The sequence below is a fragment of the Oncorhynchus mykiss genome, chromosome 3 (genome assembly GCF_013265735.2).
Source record: "Oncorhynchus mykiss isolate Arlee chromosome 3, USDA_OmykA_1.1, whole genome shotgun sequence".
Taxonomy (NCBI): Eukaryota; Metazoa; Chordata; class Actinopteri; order Salmoniformes; family Salmonidae; genus Oncorhynchus; species Oncorhynchus mykiss.
In genome coordinates this window covers 74,732,361-74,755,524 of record NC_048567.1, presented here as the reverse complement: position 1 = coordinate 74,755,524, position 23,164 = coordinate 74,732,361, and the positions used below count along the sequence as shown (strand labels likewise).

Sequence of the window (23,164 nt, the reverse complement as noted above, 5' to 3'; positions counted from 1 at the left end):
GAGAGAGACAGAGAGCGAGAGAAGGGTGGAGGGAGAGAGAGACGTGTGGAGGGAGAGAGAGACAGAGAGAGAAGGGTGGAGGGATGGAAAACAGCGAGGGAGAGGAAAGAAGTGGGAGACAGAGAAAGGGATGGGAAATGAGGAAAAGTGGAGAGATATTAGAGAAAGGTGATGTTTAGTAAACTCACAACTTGCATCTCTCTCCCTCCACCCTTCTCTGGCTGAAAAGTATTTCCCAGTGCAGTAAAACAAAGAGTTCAGAAGCACTCTAGCTTAATGAAATACAAACTATTTATCCATCCAGATATTTTGAGTGAGTTTCAAGCAGGTGCACTAGGGGCACCGTACTACTATGACTGACCCTGTAAAACAACACCTATCATACTACTATGACTGACCCTGTAAAACAACACCTATCATACTACTATGACTGACCCTGTAAAACAACACCTATCATACTATGACTGACCCTGTAAAACAACACCTATCATACTACTATGACTGACCCTGTAAAACAACACATATCATACTACTATGACTGACCCTGTAAAACAACACCTATCATACTACTATGACTGACCCTATAAAACAACACCTATCATACTACTATGACTGACCCTATAAAACAACACCTATCATACTACTATGACTGACCCTGTAAAACAACACCTATCATACTACTATGTCTGACCCTGTACAACAACACCTATCATACTACTATGTCTGACCCTGTAAAACAACACCTATCATACTACTATGACTGACCCTATAAAACAACACCTATCATACTACTATGACTGACCCTATAAAACAACACCTATCATACTACTATGACTGACCCTGTAAAACAACACCTATCATACTACTATGACTGACCCTGTAAAACAACACCTATCATACTACTATGACTGACCCTATAAAACAACACCTATCATACTACTATGACTGACCCTATAAAACAACACCTATCATACTACTATGACTGACCCTGTAAAACAACACCTATCATACTACTATGACTGACCCTGTAAAACAACACCTATCATACTACTATGTCTGACCCTGTAAAACAACACCTATCATACTACTATGTCTGACCCTGTAAAACAACACCTATCATACTACTATGACTGACCCTATAAAACAACACCTATCATACTACTATGACTGACCCTATAAAACAACACCTATCATACTACTATGACTGACCCTGTAAAACAACACCTATCATACTACTATGACTGACCCTGTAAAACAACACCTATCATACTACTATGTCTGACCCTGTAAAACAACACCTATCATACTACTATGTCTGACCCTGTAAAACAACACCTATCATACTACTATGACTGACCCTATAAAACAACACCTATCATACTACTATGACTGACCCTATAAAACAACACCTATCATACTACTATGACTGACCCTGTAAAACAACACCTATCATACTACTATGACTGACCCTGTAAAACAACACCTATCATACTACTATGACTGACCCTGTAAAACAACACCTATCATACTACTATGACTGACCCTGTAAAACAACACCTATCATACTACTATGACTGACCCTGTAAAACAACACCTATCATACTACTATGACTGACCCTGTAAAACAACACATTACACTGCACCTATCCAGTGTGTGTTGATGTGGCAGGCAACAGTAGAGAACTGATGGAGTGAGGGAGCCAATATATTTTTTATGCAGCAAATACTTTACTCCACATGCTACATTGAATGTAATGACACTCTCTGCCGGCAGGTGGTGCTGTTCTCAAACATGTAAAGTTGTTCAACAGACACACATACACACACCCCCCAAGCTAGTGAATGAATGCAAACACACACACACACACACACACACACACACACACACACACACACACACACACACACACACACACACACTACGTTAAACAAAAATGAGACAGAAGGACTAGACAGTTGACTTGTATTTATTCTGCTGGACTGGAATGCCACCAGCAGCAGTACTGTGTGTAATGGCGGTATATGACTGCCAGCCGTGTGTGTAACTCACCCAGTTTGAGCGCCCCGGCCAGCCCTCTGATGACAGTGACAGGGTTGCAGGGGTTGGTGCAGAACTGATGAAGCGGAGGGAAGAAGGCATCTCTCTTATTCTCCAGCTACACACCATGGGAGAAACAGACAGATCAGAGACCACACACACTCTAATGTCGAGTATAGCCAAACCACACTACCAAACTGTAACCAACTGACTACCAAATTATTTACATTTAAGTCATTTAGCAGATGCTCTTATCCAGAGCAACATACAGGAGCAATTAGGGTTAAGTGCATTGCTCAAGGGCACGTCGACAGAGCCTCGTCAGCCCGGGCATTCGAACCAGCAACCGTTCAGTTACTGGCCAAACGCTCTTACCTCTAACCACCAGCCCCCCCATTATTAGGGCGTCCACCCACAGCGCTCAGAGTGACATCACACTTAGAATATGGTAATTCATATTAACAGAACATGCAGGTCGAGGATGCAACTTCAAAAAGTAATGAGTCTGACGCAACAGATCAGAACGTTTATCTTAAAATATTAATAAGCTATTATTTATTCACATTACAAGCGCAGCAATGCGCACAAGACAGTAGTAGGCTACAGGTGAATGTTTGTTCCAGAATGCAAATGGCAGGAAACCACAGTGTCAAAAGGGCGCCTGTCACACAAACGGTTAGAAATGTAGGAAGAGAGGAGATCTAATAGGCTACTTTGAAGACACGCCTCATATCTTTTAAAATGTTCAGGTTTCAAACACTTAAGTAGGCACAGCCTGCTGCCGTCAGCTCATTGCAAAGTGGCGGGTGACACGCTGATGAAACCTGCCTTCTGATGGTTGTTTGAGATGCTGCAGCAGCAGCTCTGACGCTGATGAAACCTGCCTTCTGATGGTTGTTTGAGATGCTGCAGCAGCAGCTCTCACGCTGTCTGACAGATTTACTGCTCCTCTGTATCTGTATGTTGTATGCGTGTGATAAATAAGATATATAATGAATATACTGTAGCCTACACACGCCAATTTAATTCCACTAAATTATGTAAATTCAAGAGGCTAAAAAGCCTCATTTCACAGTGGGATCTTTTCTTCTACTCCCGGACAATTGGCCAGCGCCGATTTCATTCATCTGCTTTTCTAAAAATAAAAATAGTCCAAAAGCCGACTGTTACAGGCTAACGGAAACCCTAGTCCCAACATACAGACATGAGTAAAAATCCCTCACAGCTATATACTCACGTAGATACTGGGTGTGGAGGGGTTGAGTTTGTCCTTCGGCAGCGAGGGTGAGGGGGGCAGGGGGGGCCTGGGCGGAGGACACTGATCAAGGAGGATACTGCTGCTGGACAGGCCATTCTTCCCCAGGTTCCTAAAGACACGGGGGGGGGGGGAGGGGGGGGGGGGGGTGATATAGAGAAAACACCAGGTCTCAGAAACAGTATTTTTAAACTGTTCCAATAACAATGCTTTTTGTTGTATCTCTCCTCTTTAATTGGCTAGGTGAGACAGCACAGATCACTTTTCAGCTAAGAGCAGCAGCACAAACCAACACGATGAATCTGGAGTCTAGACATGCATTGTGGAGCGGAAAACACTTAAAACAGATCACCGTTAAAACAGATTCCAGATGAACTGGTACTATGGCTATGTTTACACAGGCAGTCCAATTCAGATAAACAGTTTTTATTTGACTTTTGACAAATCAGATCAGCTTTGGGGAAAAAGCTCCCCCTGTGCTTTGGGGAAAAAATAAATCTGATGTGAAAATTTGGTCTAAAGACCAAATAGTGGGGGGAAAAAAAAGATTATAATCTTGTGTAAACAGCCTATTGAAGTGCTTCAGTAAGAGAAAGAAGCCTAGAGAAGCAGTTAACCAAAGCTCCAGTCATATACAGAGCTGTAGATGTACAGTAGAATAACAGCTATGGCTTAGGTTGTGTACACACAGGGCTTACTGCTCAGGAACTCTACAGCCCTGTCAGTTCCTGGCCACTTCCTGTAGACACTAAACAGATGTGCTAAAAACAAATCCATCCAGAAACATCCCCTAGGGCCCAGCCTAGTCACTGGTGTCCACCCGAGGACATCCCCCTAGCCTATCAGAGAGGAAAGCTAGTGGAGATCTGCCATGTTCATCATGTCCAGGTCCTTCAGATCTACACTTTTTATTGATTGTATTTAACTAGGCAAGTCAGTTAAGAACAAATTCTTATTTACAATGACAGTGGGTTAACTGCCTTGTCAGCTCAGGGATTCGATCTAGCAACCTTTCAGTTACTAGTCCAACACTCTAACCACTAGGCTACCTGCCGTCCCCTAATGAGCACAAAACTGATACAACTATTTGGTAACCCAGAGCGGAACGCAACAGGTAAGGTTACCTAAATGGCTTAACTAAAAGGCTTAACTAAAAGGCTAACTAAAAGGCTAACTAAAAGGCTAACTAAAAGGCTAACTAAAAGGCTAACTAAAAGGCTAACTAAAAGGCTTAACTAAAAGGTTAACTAAGGGTTAACTAAGGGCTAATTAAAAGGCTAACTAAAAGGGTTAACTAAAAGGCTAACTAAAGGTTAACTAAAAGGCTAACTAAGGGTTAACTAAAAGGCTAACTAAAAGGCTCACTAAAAGGCTAACTAAAGGGTTAAGGCTTAACTAAAAGGCTAACTAAGGGTTAACTAAAAGGCTTAACTAAAAGGCTAACTAAAAGGCTAACTAAAAGGCTAACTAAAAGGCTAACTAAAGGGTTAAGGGTTAACTAAAAGGCTAACTAAAGGGTTAACTAAAAGGCTAACTAAGGGTTAACTAAAAGGCTAACTAAAGGGTTAACTAAAGGGTTAACTAAGGGTTAACTAAAAGGCTAACTAAGGGCTAACTAAAAGGCTAACTAAAGGGTTAAGGCTTAACTAAAAGGCTAACTAAGGGTTAACTAAAATGCTAACTAAGGGTTAACTAAAAGGCTAACTAAAGGGTTAACTAAAAGGCTAACTAAGGGTTAACTAAAAGGCTAACTAAAGGGTTAACTAAAAGGCGAACTAAGGGCTAACTAAAAGGCTAACTAAAGGGTTAAGGCTTAACTAAAAGGCTAACTAAAGGGTTAAGGCTTAACTAAAAGGTTAACTAAAGGGTTAACTAAAAGGCTAACTAAAGGGTTAAGGCTTAACTAAAAGGCTAACTAAACGGTTAAGGCTTAACTAAAAGGCTAACTAAACGGTTAAGGCTTAACTAAACGGCTAACTAAGGGTTAACTAAAAGGCTAACTAAGGGTTAACTAGAAGGCTAACTAAGGGTTAACTAAAAGGCTAACTAAGGGTTAACTAAAAGGCTTAACTAAAAGGCTAACTAAGGGTTAACTAAAAGGCTAACTAAGGGTTAACTAAAAGGCTTAACTAAAAGGCTAACTAAAAGGCTAACTAAAGGGTTAAGGCTTAACTAAAAGGCTAACTAACGGGTTAACTAAAAGGCTAACTAAGGGTTAACTAAAAGGCTAACTAAGGGTTAACTAAAAGGCTAACTAAGGGTTAACTAAAAGGCTAACTAAGGGCTAACTAAAAGGCTAACTAAAGGGTTAAGGCTTAACTAAAAGGCTAACTAAGGGTTAACTAAAAGGCTAACTAAGGGTTAACTAAAAGGCTAACTAAGGGTTAACTAAAAGGCTAACTAAGGGTTAACTAAAAGGCTAACTAAGGGTTAACTAAAAGGCTAACTAAAGGGTTAACTAAAAGGCGAACTAAGGGCTAACTAAAAGGCTAACTAAAGGGTTAAGGCTTAACTAAAATGCTAACTAAAGGGTTAAGGCTTAACTAAAAGGCTAACTAAAGGGTTAAAGCTTAACTAAAATGTTAACTAAAGGGTTAACTAAAAGGCTTAACTGAAAGGTTAACTAAAGGGTTAACTAAAAGGCTAACTAAAGGGTTAACTAAAAGGCTAACTAAAGGGTTAACTAAAGGGTTAACTAAAAGGCGAACTAAGGGCTAACTAAAAGGCTAACTAAGGGTTAACTAGAATGCTAACTAAGGGTTAACTAAAAGGTTAACTAAGGGTTAACTAAAAGGTTAACTAAGGGTTAACTAAAAGGTTAACTAAGGGTTAACTAAAAGGCTTAACTGAAAGGCTAACTAAGGGTTAACTAAAAGGCTAACTAAGGGTTAACTAAAAGGCTAACTAAGGGTTAACTAAAAGGCTAACTAAGGGTTAACTAGAAGGCTAACTAAAGGGTTAACTAAAAGGCGAACTAAGGGTTAACTAAAATGCTAACTAAGGCTTAACTAAAAGGCTAACTAAAAGGCTAACTAAAAGGCTAACTAAGGGTTAACTAAAAGGCTAACTAAGGGTTAACTAAAAGGCTAACTAAAGGGTTAACTAAAAGGCGAACTAAGGGCTATCTAAAAGGCTAACTAAAGGGTAAACTAAAAGGCTAACTAAAGGGTTAACTAAAAGGCGAACTAAGGGCTAACTAAAGGGTTAAGGCTTAACTAAAATGCTAACTAAAGGGTTAAGGCTTAACTAAAAGGCTAACTAAAGGGTTAAGGCTTAACTAAAAGGTTAACTAAAGGGTTAACTAACAGGCTTAACTAAAAGGCTAACTAAAGGGTTAAGGCTTAACTAAAAGGTTAACTAAAGGGTTAACTAAAAGGCTTAACTAAAAGGCTAACTAAAGGGTTAACTAAAAGGCTAACTAAAGGGTTAACTAAAGGGTTAACTAAAAGGCGAACTAAGGGCTAACTAAAAGGCTAACTAAAGGGTTAAGGCTTAACTAAAAGGCTAACTAAGGGTTAACTAAAAGGCTAACTAAGGGTTAACTAGAAGGCTAACTAAGGGTTAACTAAAAGGCTAACTAAGGGTTAACTAAAAGGGTTAACTAAAAGGCTAACTAAGGGTTAACTAAAAGGCTAACTAAGGGTTAACTAAAAGGCTAACTAAGGGTTAACTAGAAGGCTAACTAAAGGGTTAACTAAAAGGCGAACTAAGGGTTAACTAAAAAGCTAACTAAGGGTTAACTAAAAGGCTTAACTAAAAGGCTAACTAAAAGGGTAACTAAGGGTTAACTAAAATGCTAACTAAAGGGTTAACTAAAGGGCTAACTAAGGGCTATCTAAAATGCTAACTAAGGGTTAAATAAAAGGCTAACTAAGGGCTATCTAAAAGGCTAACTAAGGGTTAACTAAAAGGCTAACTAAAGGGTTAACTAAAGGGTTAACTAAAAGGCGAACTAAGGGCTAACTAAAAGGCTAACTAAGGGTTAACTAGAAGGCTAACTAAGGGTTAACTAAAAGGCTTAACTAAAAGGCTAACTAAGGGTTAACTAAAAGGCTAACTAAGGGTTAACTAGAAGGCTAACTAAGGGTTAACTAAAAGGCTTAACTAAAAGGCTAACTAAGGGTTAACTAAAAGGCTAACTAAGGGTTAACTAGAAGGCTAACTAAAGGGTTAACTAAAAGGCGAACTAAGGGTTAACTAAAAGGCGAACTAAGGGTTAACTAAAAGGCTAACTAAGGGTTAACTAAAAGGCTTAACTAAAATGCTAACTAAAAGGCTAACTAAGGGTTAACTAAAAGGCTAACTAAGGGTTAACTAAAAGGCTAACTAAAGGGTTAACTAAAAGACAAACTAAGGGCTAACTAAAAGGCTAACTAAGGGTTAACTAAAAGGCTAACTAAGGGTTAACTAAAGGGTTAACTAAAAGGCTAACTAAGGGTTAACTAAAAGGCTAACTAAGGGCTAACTAAAATGCTAACTAAAGGGTTAAGGCTTAACTAAAAGGCTAACTAAGGGTTAACTAAAAGGCTTAACTAAAAGGCTAACTAAAAGGCTAACTAAGGGTTAACTAAAAGGCTAACTAAGGGTTAACTAAAAGGCTAACTAAGGGTTAACTAAAAGGCTAACTAAGGGTTAACTAAAAGGCTAACTAAGGGCTAACTAAAAGGCTAACTAAGGGTTAACTAAAAGGCTTAACTAAAAGGCTAACTAAGGGTTAACTAAAAGGCTAACTAAGGGTTAACGAAAAGGCTAACTAAGGGCTAACTAAAAGGCTAACTAAGGGTTAACTAAAAGGCTAACTAAGGGTTAACTAAAAGGCTAACTAAGGGTTAACTAAAAGGCTTAACTAAAAGGCTAACTAAGGGTTAACTAAAAGGCTAACTAAGGGTTAACTAAAAGGCTACCTAAGGGTTAACTAGAAGGCTAACTAAGGGTTAACTAGAAGGCTAACTAAGGGTTAACTAGAAGGCTAACTAATGAAAGGGGGATACCTAGTCAGTTGTACAACTGAATGCATTCAACCCAACCCCTCTGAATCTTTGTTCAGGGGCAGAAGGACAGATTTTTACCTTGTCAGCTCGGGGATTCAATCCAGCAACCTTTCGGGTTACAAGTCCAACGCTCTAACCACTAGGCTACCTGCCACCAACTAAAGGCTAACTAAGGGTCACAGGCCCTTAAGCACAGGCTGGCTGGCTACAGCACAAAGACCTTCAAGAGGCAACTCAAACGACAGTCGTCTTTCTCACCAAAATAAATAAGTCATCAGCAACTCAGCCAACCACCAGTCAGTCAGTCAGCCACACCAGTCAGTCAGTCAGCCACACCAGTCAGTCAGCCAGCCACACCAGTCAGTCAGCCAGCCACACCAGTCAGTCAGCCAGCCACACCAGTCAGTCAGCCAGCCAGCCACACCAGTCAGTCAGTCAGTCAGTCAGTCAGTCAGTCAGCCAGCCAGCCAGCCTGCCACACCAGTCAGTCAGTCAGCCACACCAGTCAGTCAGCCAGCCAGCCACACCAGTCAGTCAGCCAGCCACACCAGTCAGTCAGTCAGTCAGTCAGCCAGCCACACCAGTCAATCAGTCAGCCACACCAGTCAGTCAGTCAGCCAGCCACACCAGTCAGTCAGTCAGCCAGCCACACCAGTCAGTCAGTCAGCCAGCCACACCAGTCAGTCAGCCAGCCACACCAGTCAGTCAGCCAGCCACACCAGTCAGTCAGCCAGCCACACCAGTCAGTCAGCCAGCCACACCAGTCAGTCAGCCAGCCACACCAGTCAGTCAGCCAGCCACACCAGTCAGCCAGTTACACCAGTCAGCCAGTTACACCAGTCAGCCAGCCACACCAGTCAGCCAGCCACACCAGTCAGCCAGCCACATCAGTCAGTCAGTCAGCCAGCCACACCAGTCAGTCAGTCAGCCAGCCACACCAGTCAGTTAGTCAGTCAGTCAGCCACACCAGTCAGTCAGCCACACCAGTCAGCCAGCCACACCAGTCAGCCAGCCACACCAGTCAGCCAGCCACACCAGTCAGCCAGCCACACCAGTCAGCCAGCCACACCAGTCAGCCAGCCACACCAGTCAGCTCCATGTGACTCAGACAGTGAACTCTAGTTAGTATGACATTTACAATGAAACACTGCATAACACACAGACTTTACCACATCCATACATACACTCCGATCAAAACGCAAATTGGCTACAATTGAAGTGTGATGTGACAGAAGGATATGATGTCCTACCTGCATGCTTTGAGCACCTGGTTTGAACTTGGGTAGATGGATACTGAGGACCATGAGGCCAGGGCTGGCCTTCTGTGAGACAGCTCAGTGGGATCCACCTTGACTGGGCTGCGAGAGTCCTCTAGCCCCTTACCATTGACCTGTGGGGTAGTGGTGGTACCGGTGGTTCCGCTGTGGGACGTGCTGCTGTTAAGGCTGGCGAGGTTGGTGGCTGTGGGGGGGTTAGTGGAGCGGTGGGGGGAGGGGGTGGTGACGGACATGGCTGAGAGGGCCGAGGAAGCCACAGAGTGTTCCGACAGGGGTTTGGGACCTCCATGGTGGACACCCGGGTGGATGTTGTTGACCTTGATGTTATCGTCCGTGGTGGCTCCTTGATTAACACCACGATGATGATTATTATTACTATCGTGGTTATCATCATCCTTATTATTGTCCTTTCCTCTGAGCAAGGCTGAGAGCTGAGGGTCGTCTGAACTGAACGCGCCCGGAGGAGGAGAGCCGGGCTGGGATTGGCTCCCCGAGCTGTACGTGGTGGTCACCGCCCCCTGCTGGATGTGATTAGCCAATCCATGTGTAAGGGCGGTGAGACTGGGACTGGGACTGAGCAGTGTCCCTGCAGGGGTAGCCAATCCGCTGCTGATTCCTAAAGGCGTGGTCTCTTTGGTTTGGGCCTCTGAGGTAGTGGTGGTGGAGGGGAGGGGAGAGGAGGGGAGATAGTTGGGGGCACCGCCCCTCTGTGGCGAAGAGGAGAAGGAGGAGAGGGAGGAACAGGAGGAGGAAGAGGAGGCAGGGCAGGGCCCGGTGGAATGTCCAACCTGATTTAGACTTTGAGCACCAGGGCCAGCTGCCTGGGTGGGATGGGAGGGGGAGGAAGGGTGTTCTCCATTGGGACCTGCCGAATATGAACCTGGACCTTTGTGAAGCCCCTGACGGAGAAACAAAACAGCAACGAACAGAGGGTGAGACAAAACAGCAACAAACATTAGAGAGTGAGACATAACAGCAACAAACAGAGAGTGAGACATAACAGCAACAAACATTAGAGAGTGAGACAAAACAGCAACAAACATTAGAGAGTGAGACATAACAGCAACAAACATTAGAGAGTGAGACATAACAGCAACAAACATTAGAGAGTGAGACATAACAGCAACAAACATTAGAGAGTGAGACATAACAGCAACAAACATTAGAGAGTGAGACATAACAGCAACAAACATTAGAGAGTGAGACATAACAGCAACAAACATTAGAGAGTGAGACATAACAGCAACAAACAGAGAGTGAGACATAACAGCAACAAACATTAGAGAGTGAGACAAAACAGCAACAAACATTAGAGAGTGAGACATAACAGCAACAAACATTAGAGAGTGAGACATAACAGCAACAAACATTAGAGAGTGAGACATAACAGCAACAAACATTAGAGAGTGAGACAAAACAGCAACAAACAGAGAGTGAGACAAAACAGCAACAAACATTAGAGAGTGAGACAAAACAGCAACAAACATTAGAGAGTGAGACAAAACAGCAACGAACATTAGAGAGTGAGACAAAACAGCAACGAACATTAGAGAGTGAGACAAAACAAGAAAGAGTGAGTGAGACCAAGTCTGAGCAAAAGAGAGCTAGAACGAAGGAGATTAGACAGACAATATGAGCAGCTCAACTGAGACAGTACCATCAATATGTACCTCAGGGGAGTTGGTCTGTTGCTGGCTCTTCCAGGCCTCCTCTGCATTACTGGTACTGTTACTGCGGTGACTGGTGGTGTTGCTGGTGGGGGTATTGGTACTACTAGTGTTGTTGCTGGTAGGGGTACTGGTATCACTAGCGGCTGTGCAGTTGTGAGGTAGACAGTTCTGCTGCAGGTAAGGCACGTTTCTGTTACTCCTGCCACTTCCCGTTAGACCCCCCGGTAAAGTCCCTGCACCCGGTAAACCGGGAGTGTGATTATTGCCCATGGTCCCCGCCTCCTGATTACCTAGCTGTCCCAGGTGACTTAAAGATAAATGTCCGTTGGCCATTGGCTGAGGAGTGCAGGGAGGGTGGGCTGTGATGTGACTGACAGGTGAAGTCCGAGAGAGGGGGTGAGGTGAGGGGAGGGAGTTTGGGGATAGCGAGGGGCCGTTGGGTAGTGTGGGCCACAACTGGCCTGCTGCCTGCTGTTTCACCTAGAAAATAAAAATGGAGAGATGGGAGACAGAAAAGCATAGTTACTGGAAATAAATGTTTAATTATTATTTTTTTTTTTTAAACTGTACTAGACTAAACTATACTAGCACGTCTTTTTCTTATATATAGCACTCCAAATGTCTTTAAACAGTGAAATGGAACGACGGCTTAAGTTATTCATACATAAAGCCACAGGTTTGTTTGAGTGTGTGTATGTACCTGCTGTTGATGCTGCTGCATGAGGGAGAACTGGTTTTCCAGCTGATCCAGCATCTGTACCTGTGGTGGTTTGAGACTGGTCCGGTTGGTCCGGAGCTGATCCAGGAGCTAGAGGTGGAGGGAAAGATATTTAGAACCATCCTTAACTATTTACATTCTGAACTGTTTCGCTTAAGACTTTTATTCTTATTATTCAGTCCTCAAGTTGCTTTGGAAAAGTGCCATAGAATCTGAAATTACTCGCATTAAAACCCAGCAAAGCTGATTGATGCTCCACAGCGTCAAACACTGACGTCATTTTGAATCCTGAATCTCCCCGTGTGTATACACTAGAGACATACTGTTGAGCTGCAGCTCCCCCTGTGTGTTTATATTAGAGGCCTACCGTTGAGCCGCAGCTCCCCCTGTGTGTTTACACTAGAGACATACTGTTGAGCTGCAGCTCCCCCTGTGTGTTTATACTAGAGACCTACCGTTGAGCTGCAGCTCCCCCTGTGTGTTTATACTAGAGACCTACCGTTGAGCTGCAGCTCCCCCTGTGTGTTTATACTAGAGACCTACCGTTGAGCTGCAGCTCCCCCTGTGTGTTTATACTAGAGACATACCGTAGAGCTGCAGCTCCCCCTGTGTGTTTATATTAGAGACCTACCGTTGAGCTGCAGCTCCCCCTGTGTGTTTATACTAGAGACCTACCGTTGAGCTGCAGCTCCCCCTGTGTGTTTATACTAGAGACCTACTGTTGAGCTGCAGCTCCCCCTGTGTGTTTATACTAGAGACCTACCGTTGAGCTGCAGCTCCCCCTGTGTGTTTATACTAGAGACCTACCGTAGAGCTGGAGCTCCCCCTGTGTGTTTATATTAGAGACCTACCGTTGAGCTGCAGCTCCCCCTGTGTGTTTATACTAGAGACCTACCGTTGAGCTGCAGCTCCCCCTGTGTGTTTATACTAGAGACCTACCGTAGAGCTGCAGCTCCCCCTGTGTGTTTATACTAGAGACATGCCGTTGAGCTGCAGCTCCCCCTGTGTGTTTATATTAGAGACCTACTGTTGAGCTGCAGCTCCCCCTGTGTGTTTATACTAGAGACCTACCGTTGAGCTGCAGCTCCCCCTGTGTGTTTATACTAGAGACCTACCGTTGAGCTGCAGCTCCCCCTGTGTGTTTATACTAGAGACCTACCGTAGAGCTGGAGCTCCCCCTGTGTGTTTATATTAGAGACCTACCGTTGAGCTGCAGCTCCCCCTGTGTGTTTATACTAGAGACCTACCGTAGAGCTGCAGCTCCCCCTGTGTGTTTATACTAGAGACCTACCGTAGAGCTGCAGCTCCCCCTGTGTGTTTATACTAGAGACATGCCGTTGAGCTGCAGCTCCCCCTGTGTGTTTATACTAGAGACAAGCCGTTGAGCTGCAGCTCCCTCTGTGTGTGTAGAGGAGATCTACATGGAGGAATGGGCCAAAATACCAGCAAGTGTGTGAAAACCTTGTGAAGACTTACAGAAAACGTTTGACCTCTGTCATTGCCAACAAAGGGTATATAACAGATAAACTTTTGTTATTGACCAAATACTTATTTTCCACCATCATTTGCAAATAAATTCATTAAAAATCCTACAATGTGATTTTCTGGATTTTTTCTTCTCATTTTGCCTGTCATAGTTGAAGTGTACCTATGCTGAAAATTATAGGCCTCATCTTTTTAAGTGGGAGAACTTGCACAATTGGTGGCTGACTAAATACTTTCTTCTCCAACACTTTGTTTTTGCATTATTTAAAGCAAATTGAACATGTTTCATTATTTACTTGAGGCTAAATTGATTTTATTGATGTATTATATTAAGTTAAAATAAGTGTTCATTCAGTATTGTTGTAATTGTCATTATTACAAATTAAAAATTAAAAATTATATATATATACCTACAGGGTCACAATCAAATGGCTTCATCATCATCTTAAAACAATTCCATATGTTAACTTAGTAGATATTGCAATTTATGGGCGTAGACCTATAGGGGTTAACAAATACCCACCTGTAGTCTCTGTGGCGTTAGGTACCAGCTGGGGATCTGCTGTTGTACCGGGTCGTTTGTCCACAAGTCGACACCACTCTGTGCTCAGAGAAAAGAGAGATGCTCGTCAATATACCGTGTATATGTTTCATTCAGCGTCGTTCACCAGTTGTGTGACGGAGTGGACAGTTCCCAGGCTTTAGTACCAGAGCTGGATTGTAAAGGCACCACATGGATGAAAACTTACTGAAAAAGGGGCAGGACTACCTGGACATGTCCAATAAGAAACACTCACTTTAGTTATCCGTTGAAACACATTTGAATGAATGCCTTAATGAATAGGGTCAGTTGGGTGGGTAAAAGACTGAGCCCTACCTTAGCTGGGCTGGTGGTGCGTTTCCTCTTGGCAGGGCTGGCCTGACTGTCAGTGTGGCTGGGATGGGGAGAGACCTGTGTCTGTACCTGGCCTCCCTCACCTCCCTGGTGGGGCTTACATGCCTGGAGGGGGGGAGGGGTCAGGAGAGGAGGGGGGAGGCAGGTTATAGGGGGGAGGCAGGAGAGGAGTGGGGAGGCAGGAGAGGAGTGGGGAGGCAGGAGTGGAGGGGGAAAGCAGGAGAGGAGAGGAAGGTTATAGGGGGGAGGCAGGAGTGGAGGGGGAAGGCAGGAGAGGCAGGTTATAGGGGGGAGGCAGGAGAGGAGGGGGAAGGCAGGAGAGGCAGGTTATAGGGGGGAGGCAGGAGAGGAGGGGGAAGGCAGGAGTGGAGGGTTATAGAGGGGGCAGGAGATGAGGGGTATGGGGGCAGGAGAGACCGGCGAGGAGTGGGTGGGTTATAGGGGGGAGGCAGGCGAGGAGTGGGGGGCGATAGGGTGGCAGGAAGGAGAGGAGGGTATAGGGGGGAGGCAGGCGAGGAATGGGGGGGATAGGGTGGCAGGAAGGAGAGGAGGGTATAGGGGGAGGCAGGAGAGGAGTGGGATGGTTATGGGGGGTGGGAAGAGAGGAGGGGGGTCAGAGCAGATGCCACAATCCTGACAACAACCTAAGTGATACTTCTAATCAGGAATCTCAGAGCCAACAAACTGTGTGAAATCTTTTTGTCTTGACAAGAGGAATGCGATGGAACATAAGGAACAAAAATATCTGGGTTACCACCGTTTACCATCAAACCGTTGGTGCCAAGGTAGTTTTAATTTCAAACAGTCATCCAAGGAAAAAAAAAGACAAGACATTCAAGTTGACAATGAATTAAATATTCATAGTCACTAACAGATAAACAGCATATCAGTAGTTCACATTCATTCTGTACATGTCATGTCCAACAGCTCGTCAGGGTGAGGAGATGGGGTGAGAAAAGTGACTTGACTTATGACCTGTACTGCTGTATAATGAATTACACCTAGTAAATCTACTGTATTATGAACCACACAGAGAATTACACCTAGTAAATCTACTGTATTATGAACCACACAGAGAATTACACCTAGTAAATGTACCGTATGTGAGCTTAGTGTTTGTGAGGGGGATTCTCTCAACTCCTTTGGTTTGTCTGCACTGATACAAAACGTTTCTAGATGGTCAGGTGAATGCAGATAAGGCTACAGGGCATCCACTCTACTCAACTGTCCTGAATTTGCAGATCAGTGCCAATGAGGGGAGGAAGACGAGGAAAGATGAAGGTTATTAAGATGCACCAGGACAGGTTAGTTTAGGTCGTAGTAGTAGCAGGGGTTTGTTATCTGGGGGGGGGGGGGGGGGGGGGTTCTAGAGGTCTCACCTGCTGCTGTGCCTGTGGCCCTGGGCTGCCTGCTGCAGTGTTCAGGCCCCCCTGTCTGGAGGTGAGCTCAGCGGGGATGGGCAGGCTCCACGCCTCCTCAATACTAGGAAGCATTTTACCACCCTTCCCCCCCGCAACACTACCTGTCTGAGGGTGAGCATATAGGAGGATGGGGGGGGGGGGCATAAAGACACATTTCAGTATTTCAGTACTGCTCTACGTTATGGTAGGACAACCCACTGACACTGCTGACCGAGCACCTTGTTACACTATTAGGTAATTGCACATTAAAAACAGCCTCTCCAGAGATGAGATGAGGTCAAATGAAAAATAATCACTCAAAGAATGGTCAATGCCATGACATTATGTCTTACGATTACTGGTGAGAATGTGTAGTATGGCATCAATATGAATCAGTGATCATATCTCAATGATTCTAATAAAAAAACAGAATAAATCACAGCCTGTACAATAAACAGGGACACACACATGTATAAAATACTCTTTCAAAGAGTGAATCATGTCATTGGCTTTAAAACACATACATACAGAAAACAGCCAGTCAAATCATTTGTTTCTGCTTGGTATGTGTGTGTTTACATATCTCTGCATGTGTGTGTGTATGTATCCCTCCCTCTCTGCCTACCTGGAGCAGCTTAATGCGGTGTGTGAGGGCAGCGGTGTTGGTGCAGGCCTTGCTGCGCGTGGCGTTGATGTAACACTTGATTGCGTCGTGCGGCTGCCCGCAGGACTCGTAGAGCGTGCCCAGGTCCATCCAGGCAGCCGCATGACTGTGGTCCAGCTGCACTGCACAGATGTACGCCTGCAGAGCATCCATAGGCTGGTTCTGCTGCTGGTACAGAACACTGGGGGAGGGGGGGGGGGAAGGCGGGAGAGAGGGGAGGGAGGGAGAGGGGGGGGGGGGGAGGAAGGAAGGGTGGGAAAGAGAGGGGGTGGGAGAGAGAGGGGGTGGGAGAGAGAGGGGGTGGGAGAGAGAGGAGGGAGGGAGAGAGGGGAGGGAGGGAGAGAGGGGAGGGAGGGAGAGGGGGGAGGGAGGGAGAGGGAGGGAGAGGGGGGAGGGAGGGAGAGGGGGGAGGGGGGAGGGAGGGAGAGGGGGGAGGGAGGGAGAGGGAGAGGGGAAGGAAGGGAAGAGAGAGAGGGGGGGAGAGAGAGGGGAAGGAAGGAAGGGTGGGAAAGAGGGGGTGGGAAAGAGAGGGGGTGGGAGAGAGAGGGGGTGGGAGAGAGAGGGGGTGGGAGAGGGAGGGGGTGGGAGAGAGAGGGGGTGGGAGAGGAGAGAGTGCATGGAGTTTTTAGTGTCCTCTCTCCCTCGAGTGGCCACACGCCAAGTCTATCCATAATTAACTCTAGGGACCACTACCTCCCTCCTGTTGCCATGGCCAACACCTACAAGCCTTCAGATTGAGTAATCCTTTAAGACTTCTCCAAGGATCCTACAGACAGATGATAGGTGACTACACGCTGGCTGCAGTGTGTCAGGTCTTACCCTATGGAGCACCAGGTGTCAGCGCTGGCCTCAGACTTGTCAATGGACTGTCTGTAGGAGATGAAGGCATCCTGGACTTTCCCAATACTGGAGTAGCACCTGGAGAGAACACACATTATGCTTAGTACTATCAATATGAGAGACCGAGAGGGAGCGAGAGGTGAGAGACCGAGAGGGAGCGAGAGGTGAGAGACCGAGAGGGAGCGAGAGGTGAGAGACCGAGAGGGAGCGAGAGGTGAGAGACCGAGAGGGAGCGAGAGGTGAGAGACCGAGAGGGAGCGAGAGGTGAGAGACCGAGAGGGAGCGAGAGGTGAGAGACCGAGAGGGAGCGAGATGTGAATGTGAATGACTCAAAATGAAAGACAGCTTTGACTATGTACAGACTCAGTGAGCATAGGTAGGCAGACCTGCCTCTCAAGAGAAGACGGGCTATGTGCACACTGCCCACAAAATGAGGTGGAAACTGAACTGCATTTCCTAACCTCCTGCCAAATCTATGACCATATTTTAGAGACATACTTCCCTCACAGACCCTCAAAGAATTACAAAACAAATCCAATTTTGATAAACTCCCATAGCCACTGGGTGAAATACAGCAGCAAGATGTGTGACCTGTTGCAACAAGGGCCACCAGTGAAGAACAAACAGCATTGTAAATACAAACCACATTCATATTTACTTATGTTCCCTTTTTAACTTTAACTATTTGCACATTGTTACAACACTGTGTATTGACATGACATTTTAAATGTCTCTATTCCTTTGGAACTTTTGTAAAATTTTCTCTTCACTTTTGTTTATCATCTATTCCACTTGCTTTAGCAATGTGAACATATTCCATGTCAAAAAAGCTAATTTACAATGGATCAGTCCACTCAAACAGGAGCCAATCAGACAGGTGTCTTGTATACCATATTTTTGTTGTTGTTGCTAGCGCTCCATTAAAGAAATCTTGGTCGACCAACAGCCTATCAACAAAACAATTGACCGGTTGACTAAATGGGGTCAGCCCTAAAGCTAACACTCTACACACAGTTGTGCAACTGCACATCTACAAGCTCAAAAGGGTGACTACAGCTCATGCAGAACCATTAGCCGTTGCATTCAGTGGCTCTACCACTACAAAAACCAATAGCAAAAATCCCATGGCCTGCACTTGACTTTTCCTACTTGCACCAACTTGATGATGATAACTACTATATTGAGAGAAAATGTACTTGCTACGACTGTGATGTGGTCGTCTCACCTCGCGATCTCACCTAGCTCAGGCTCCCGAGTGGCGCAGCGGTCTAAGGAACTGCATCTCTGTGCAAGAGGAGTCAATACAGACCCTGGTTGGAATCCAGGCTAAATCACATCCAGCAGTGATTGGGAGTCCCATAGGGCGGCGCAGAATTGGCCCGACGTAGTCCGGGTTAGGGTTTGTCCGGGGTAGGCCGTCATTGTAAATAAGAATTTGTTCTTAACTGACTTGCCTAGTTAAATGTTAAATAAAATAAAAACAAGAAAAAGGGGATTTTGTTGGTACAACCTGAACCCATCTATATGAAATACCCCATAATGATAAAGTGAAACCATGATTTTAGAAATTTTTGCAGATTTATTGAAAATGAAATACAGAAATATCTGTATTCACACCCCCGAGTCAAAACTTTGTAATAGCAACTTTGGCAGCGATTACAGCTGTGAGTGTTTCTGGGTAAGTCTCTAAGAGCTTTCCACACCTGGATTGTGCAACATGTGCCCATTGGTCTTTTCAACATTCTTCAAGCTCTGTCAAATTGGTTGTTGATTGTTGCTAGACAACCATTTTCAGGTCTTGCAATAGATTTTCAAGTTGATTTAAGTCAAAACTGTAACTCAGCCACTCAGAAACATTCACAGTAATCTTGGTAAGGAACTCCAGTGTAGATTTTGCCTGTGCTTTAGGTTATTGTTCTGCTGAAGTGTGAATTCATCTCCCAGTGTCTGGTGGAAAGCAGACGACCAGGTTTTCCTCTAAGATTTTGCCTGTGCTTTGCTTCATTCTATTCCTTTTTATCCTGAAAAAACGACTTAGTCCTTAACAATTACAAATATACCCATGACATGATGAGGGTGGTACTCAGTGTTGTATTGGATTTGCCCCAAACATAACACTTTGCAGTCAGGACAAAAAGTGAATTGCTTTGTCACATTTTTTGCAGTATTACTTTAGTGCCTTGTTGATACAGGGATGCATGTGTTGGAATATTTTTATTCTGTACAGGCTGCCTTCCTTTCACTGTCTATTAGGTTAGTATTGTGTAGTAACTACAATGTTGTTGATCCCTCTTCAGTTTTCTCCTATCACAGCCATTCAACTGCGTAACTGTTTTCAAGACACCATTGGCCTCATGGTAAATCCCTGAGCGGTTTTCTTCCTCTCCGGCAACTGAGTTAGGAAGGACGCCTTTATCGTTGTAGTGACTGGGTATATTATTACACCATCCAAAGTGTAATTAATAACTTCACTATGCTCAAAGGGATATTCAATGTCTGCTTTTCTTATTTTTACCAATCTACCAATAGGTGCCCATCTTTGTGAGGCATTGGAAAACCTTCCTGTTCTTTGTAGTTTAATCTGTGCTTGAAATTCACTGCTCGACTGAGGGACCTTACAGATAATTGTATATATATATATATATATATATATATATATATATATATTTTATATGACATACATGATTTTTTTTGTTAATTAGTAAATAGTAGCATACAGCAAAGTGTGTTTAAATAATTTCTAAATAATTAAAAAATCAAAACAATTTCTGCTAGTTAGTTTTAGATTGCTTGAGCCTGTTTCAAAACATGATTCATTTTAAAACATGATCTTACAAAGGAGTTGTTTAATCTAACTGCTTAACTATTTATCTGTACATGGAATTGTATTTGGGGTTTTTCTCATTTTTACAGGAAAATGCCACGGGCACTATCTGATGTGTGGAGACGTTTCACTGCAGCTAATATAGAAGGAAAAGCTGTGTACATTTGCAAATACTATTCCAAATCATTTGTGAAGAATGCAACAAAGATGCAGAATCATCTGGCCAAGTGCATGAAGTTCCCTCGGCGCTCACAACAAGCAACCTCTGACAAAAGTCCCTCTACTTCTATTCGAGGTGAAAATGATGAATCAGACACCTTATCGATAGCAACAGCTCATGGTCCTCCTGGAATCAGAAGGTTTTTGACACAATGGAGAAACAGAGAAATGCTGATGAATATCTTGCTCGAGCTGTGTATGCAACTCGTTCACCTCTGATGCTCACAGGCAATGTGTATTGGAAGAGATTTCTGAATGTTCTTTGCCCAGCATACACCCCTCCAACCAGACATGCTTTATCTACTTATTTGCTGGATGCAGTTCAACATAGTTCAAGTGAAGGTCAAGCAAATCATAGAGAAAGCAGACTATTGCAATCATCTCTGATGGGTCGTTGAATGTTCGTGGGCAAGGAAGAATGAACTACATCATATCCACCCCTCAACCAGTATTCTACAAGAGCACAGACACAAGAGACAGACACACCCGTCTCTACATTGCAGATGAGCTGAAAGCAGTCATCAATGACCTTGGACCGCAGAAGGTATTTGCACTGGTGACAGACAATGCTGCGAACATGAAGGCTGCTTGGTCTAAAGTGGAGGAGTCCTACCCTCACATCACACCCATTGGCTGTGCTGCTCATGCATTGAATCTGCTCCTCAAGGACATCATGGCACTGAAAACAATGGATACACTCTACAAAACAGCCAAGGAGTTGGTTAGGTATGTGAAGGATAATCAAGTTATAGCAGCAATCTACCTCACCAAGCAAAGTGAGAAGAATAAGAGCACCACATTGAAGCTGCCCAGCAACACCCGTTGGGGGTGGTGTTGTCATCATGTTTGACAGTCTCCTGGAGGGGAAGGAGTCTCTCCGAGAAATGGCCATATCACAGTCTGCCGATATGGACAGCCCCATCGAGAGGATCCTCCTGGATTATGTATTTTGGGAGAGAGTGGTAAGCAGCCTGAAACTCCTGGATCATTGGGGATCATTCAATATTCCCTTTTGTTGTTCAGTGAAATCATCCCATGTGAAGAGTCAACTCATTTAATTAAAGTTAAAATCGTAACTAAACTGTTTTTTTATTTATTGCTACAGGAAGGATTGAATCATTTGCAAGTATGTCTACTTATGATAAGGTAAAAGGTTTATGTCTTTGTCTCCATATGATATGGTAAATATATCCAATGCAAAAAACATCTACATTTAAATGGTATTAATATTAATTTGCATCTATTTCCGTTAATTCCCATATATTCCCGTTAATTCCCATGGAAAGTTTCCACCCCTAAATACTCCCCAAAATGTGCAACCCTGCTGAAGGCACTGGATATATACCCACTGATTCTTGAATAATATAACCTACAAGCGCTTCATAAGCTTACTTCAACTGTCAAACTCCATCAGAACCACAAATATAACATGGTTTGGGGTGAGTTGGACCGCAGAGTGTAGGAAAAGCAGCCAACAAGTGCTCAGCATATGTGGGAACTCCTTCAAGACTGTTGGAAAAGCATTCCAGGAGAAGCTGGTTGAGAGAATGCCAAGAGTGTGCAAAGCTGTCGTGAAGGCAAATTTGGCTATTTGAAGAATCTCAAATATAAAATATATTTTGATTTGTTTAACACTTACCCCTATTTAACACACGATTCCATGAGTTATTTCATAGTTTTGATGTCTTAACTATTATTCTACAATGTAGAAAATAGTATAAAATCAAGAAAAACCCTTGAATGAGTAGGTGTTCTAAAACTTTGGACCGGTAGTGTAAATAAATGCTGTATAGCCTCATAACATGGTTAAAACAATAATCTTCATATCATGGATGGTCAGTCCTTGCATTAATAGCTCTGTCTATTAATCCGAGTGGTCACATTTCTCCAGGCCCATCCCTCAGCGTTTTACCAAAACAGATTTGTTGACTTGCCCTTTAAACAGCTGTATATTATCAAGATATCAGCGTCCCCAACAAAAAGGTAAACAGGCCTATAGCAAATGCAGCATATGGCATACATTTTTTCACATGTAAATAGCACTTTTCAGTAGTGCTCAAAGCATGCCATTCCATGAGCGCAGCATTTATTTATCAACTCGAACCAATGAGCCCAATCAGTCCTCCATGACAACAAAATCATAAACAACAGAGTAGGGCTGGCTAATAAATCCTTAGTTTTGGGGTTATTCTCAGGTAAAACAATTTAACTAATCTATACTTCCATATTTCCAAGTCCTATTCTTGAAGATCTAGGGGTATAACATTTATTGGAATGACTGGCATTCTGATAGACTTTGGTTTTTAATGTGAAGATATAATTTAATTGTATTATTATATGTAGTAGACAGCGATGGGTTAGAAGAGGCCTACATAACCAACCCATAAATGAAAATATAACATCCATATATGGCCAGCCATGTGAACTTTAACCCTGATTTATCCTGCAATAGATGTCATTCAATTGGTAAACATACATTTTTGTCTTCTTCTAATGCCTCTTAAGGGGAATGTAATCTAAAAGTAACTGAATGTAATCAGATTACATTACTGCGTTTGGGTAATCCAAAAGTTAGTTACCGATTACAATTTTGGACAGGTAACTAGTAACTAACTTATTACATTGATAAAGTAACCCACCAAACCATACTTGCTAGCCATTAACTTCTCTCAGAGCCGTTAACACAACGACATACTGCTGCAGCCCTTAGTTGTACTACAGGATTCACAGACAGGAGGCCATCTATCCACTGCAACACTGTCTCCCAAACCAGGTCAACTGTGGTCTAATGATCTATACTAAAACAAGTGGTTTCAATAAGTAAGCACTATATAAAAGCGTATGGAATAACAGAAAGGAACAATTCCATCTAATTAATAGCTCAGATT

At 43.6% G+C, this 23,164-nt stretch overlaps 1 protein-coding gene across 8 annotated transcripts in view; it reads right to left on the bottom strand.

Annotated features, from left to right (window-relative positions):
• Window positions 1–23,164, bottom strand: part of LOC110504760 (lysine-specific demethylase 6A) — a 95,934-nt gene that overhangs the window by 23,411 nt on the left and 49,359 nt on the right. For 6 of the 8 annotated variants that reach the window (XM_036975180.1, XM_036975181.1, XM_036975187.1 and 3 more), the window contains 10 exons: window positions 17,213–17,311; window positions 16,355–16,574; window positions 15,709–15,855; window positions 14,312–14,434; window positions 13,958–14,035; window positions 11,932–12,039; window positions 11,232–11,711; window positions 9,535–10,460; window positions 3,276–3,405; window positions 2,051–2,156 (listed from right to left, as the gene is read on the bottom strand). In XM_036975180.1, coding sequence (XP_036831075.1) covers window positions 2,051–2,156; window positions 3,276–3,405; window positions 9,535–10,460; window positions 11,232–11,711; window positions 11,932–12,039; window positions 13,958–14,035; window positions 14,312–14,434; window positions 15,709–15,855; window positions 16,355–16,574; window positions 17,213–17,311 — 2,417 coding nt within the window. The remainder of the gene's footprint in view (window positions 1–2,050; window positions 2,157–3,275; window positions 3,406–9,534; window positions 10,461–11,231; window positions 11,712–11,931; window positions 12,040–13,957; window positions 14,036–14,311; window positions 14,435–15,708; window positions 15,856–16,354; window positions 16,575–17,212; window positions 17,312–23,164) is intronic. The other 2 variants (XM_036975182.1, XM_036975183.1) reach the window with 1 other exon arrangement.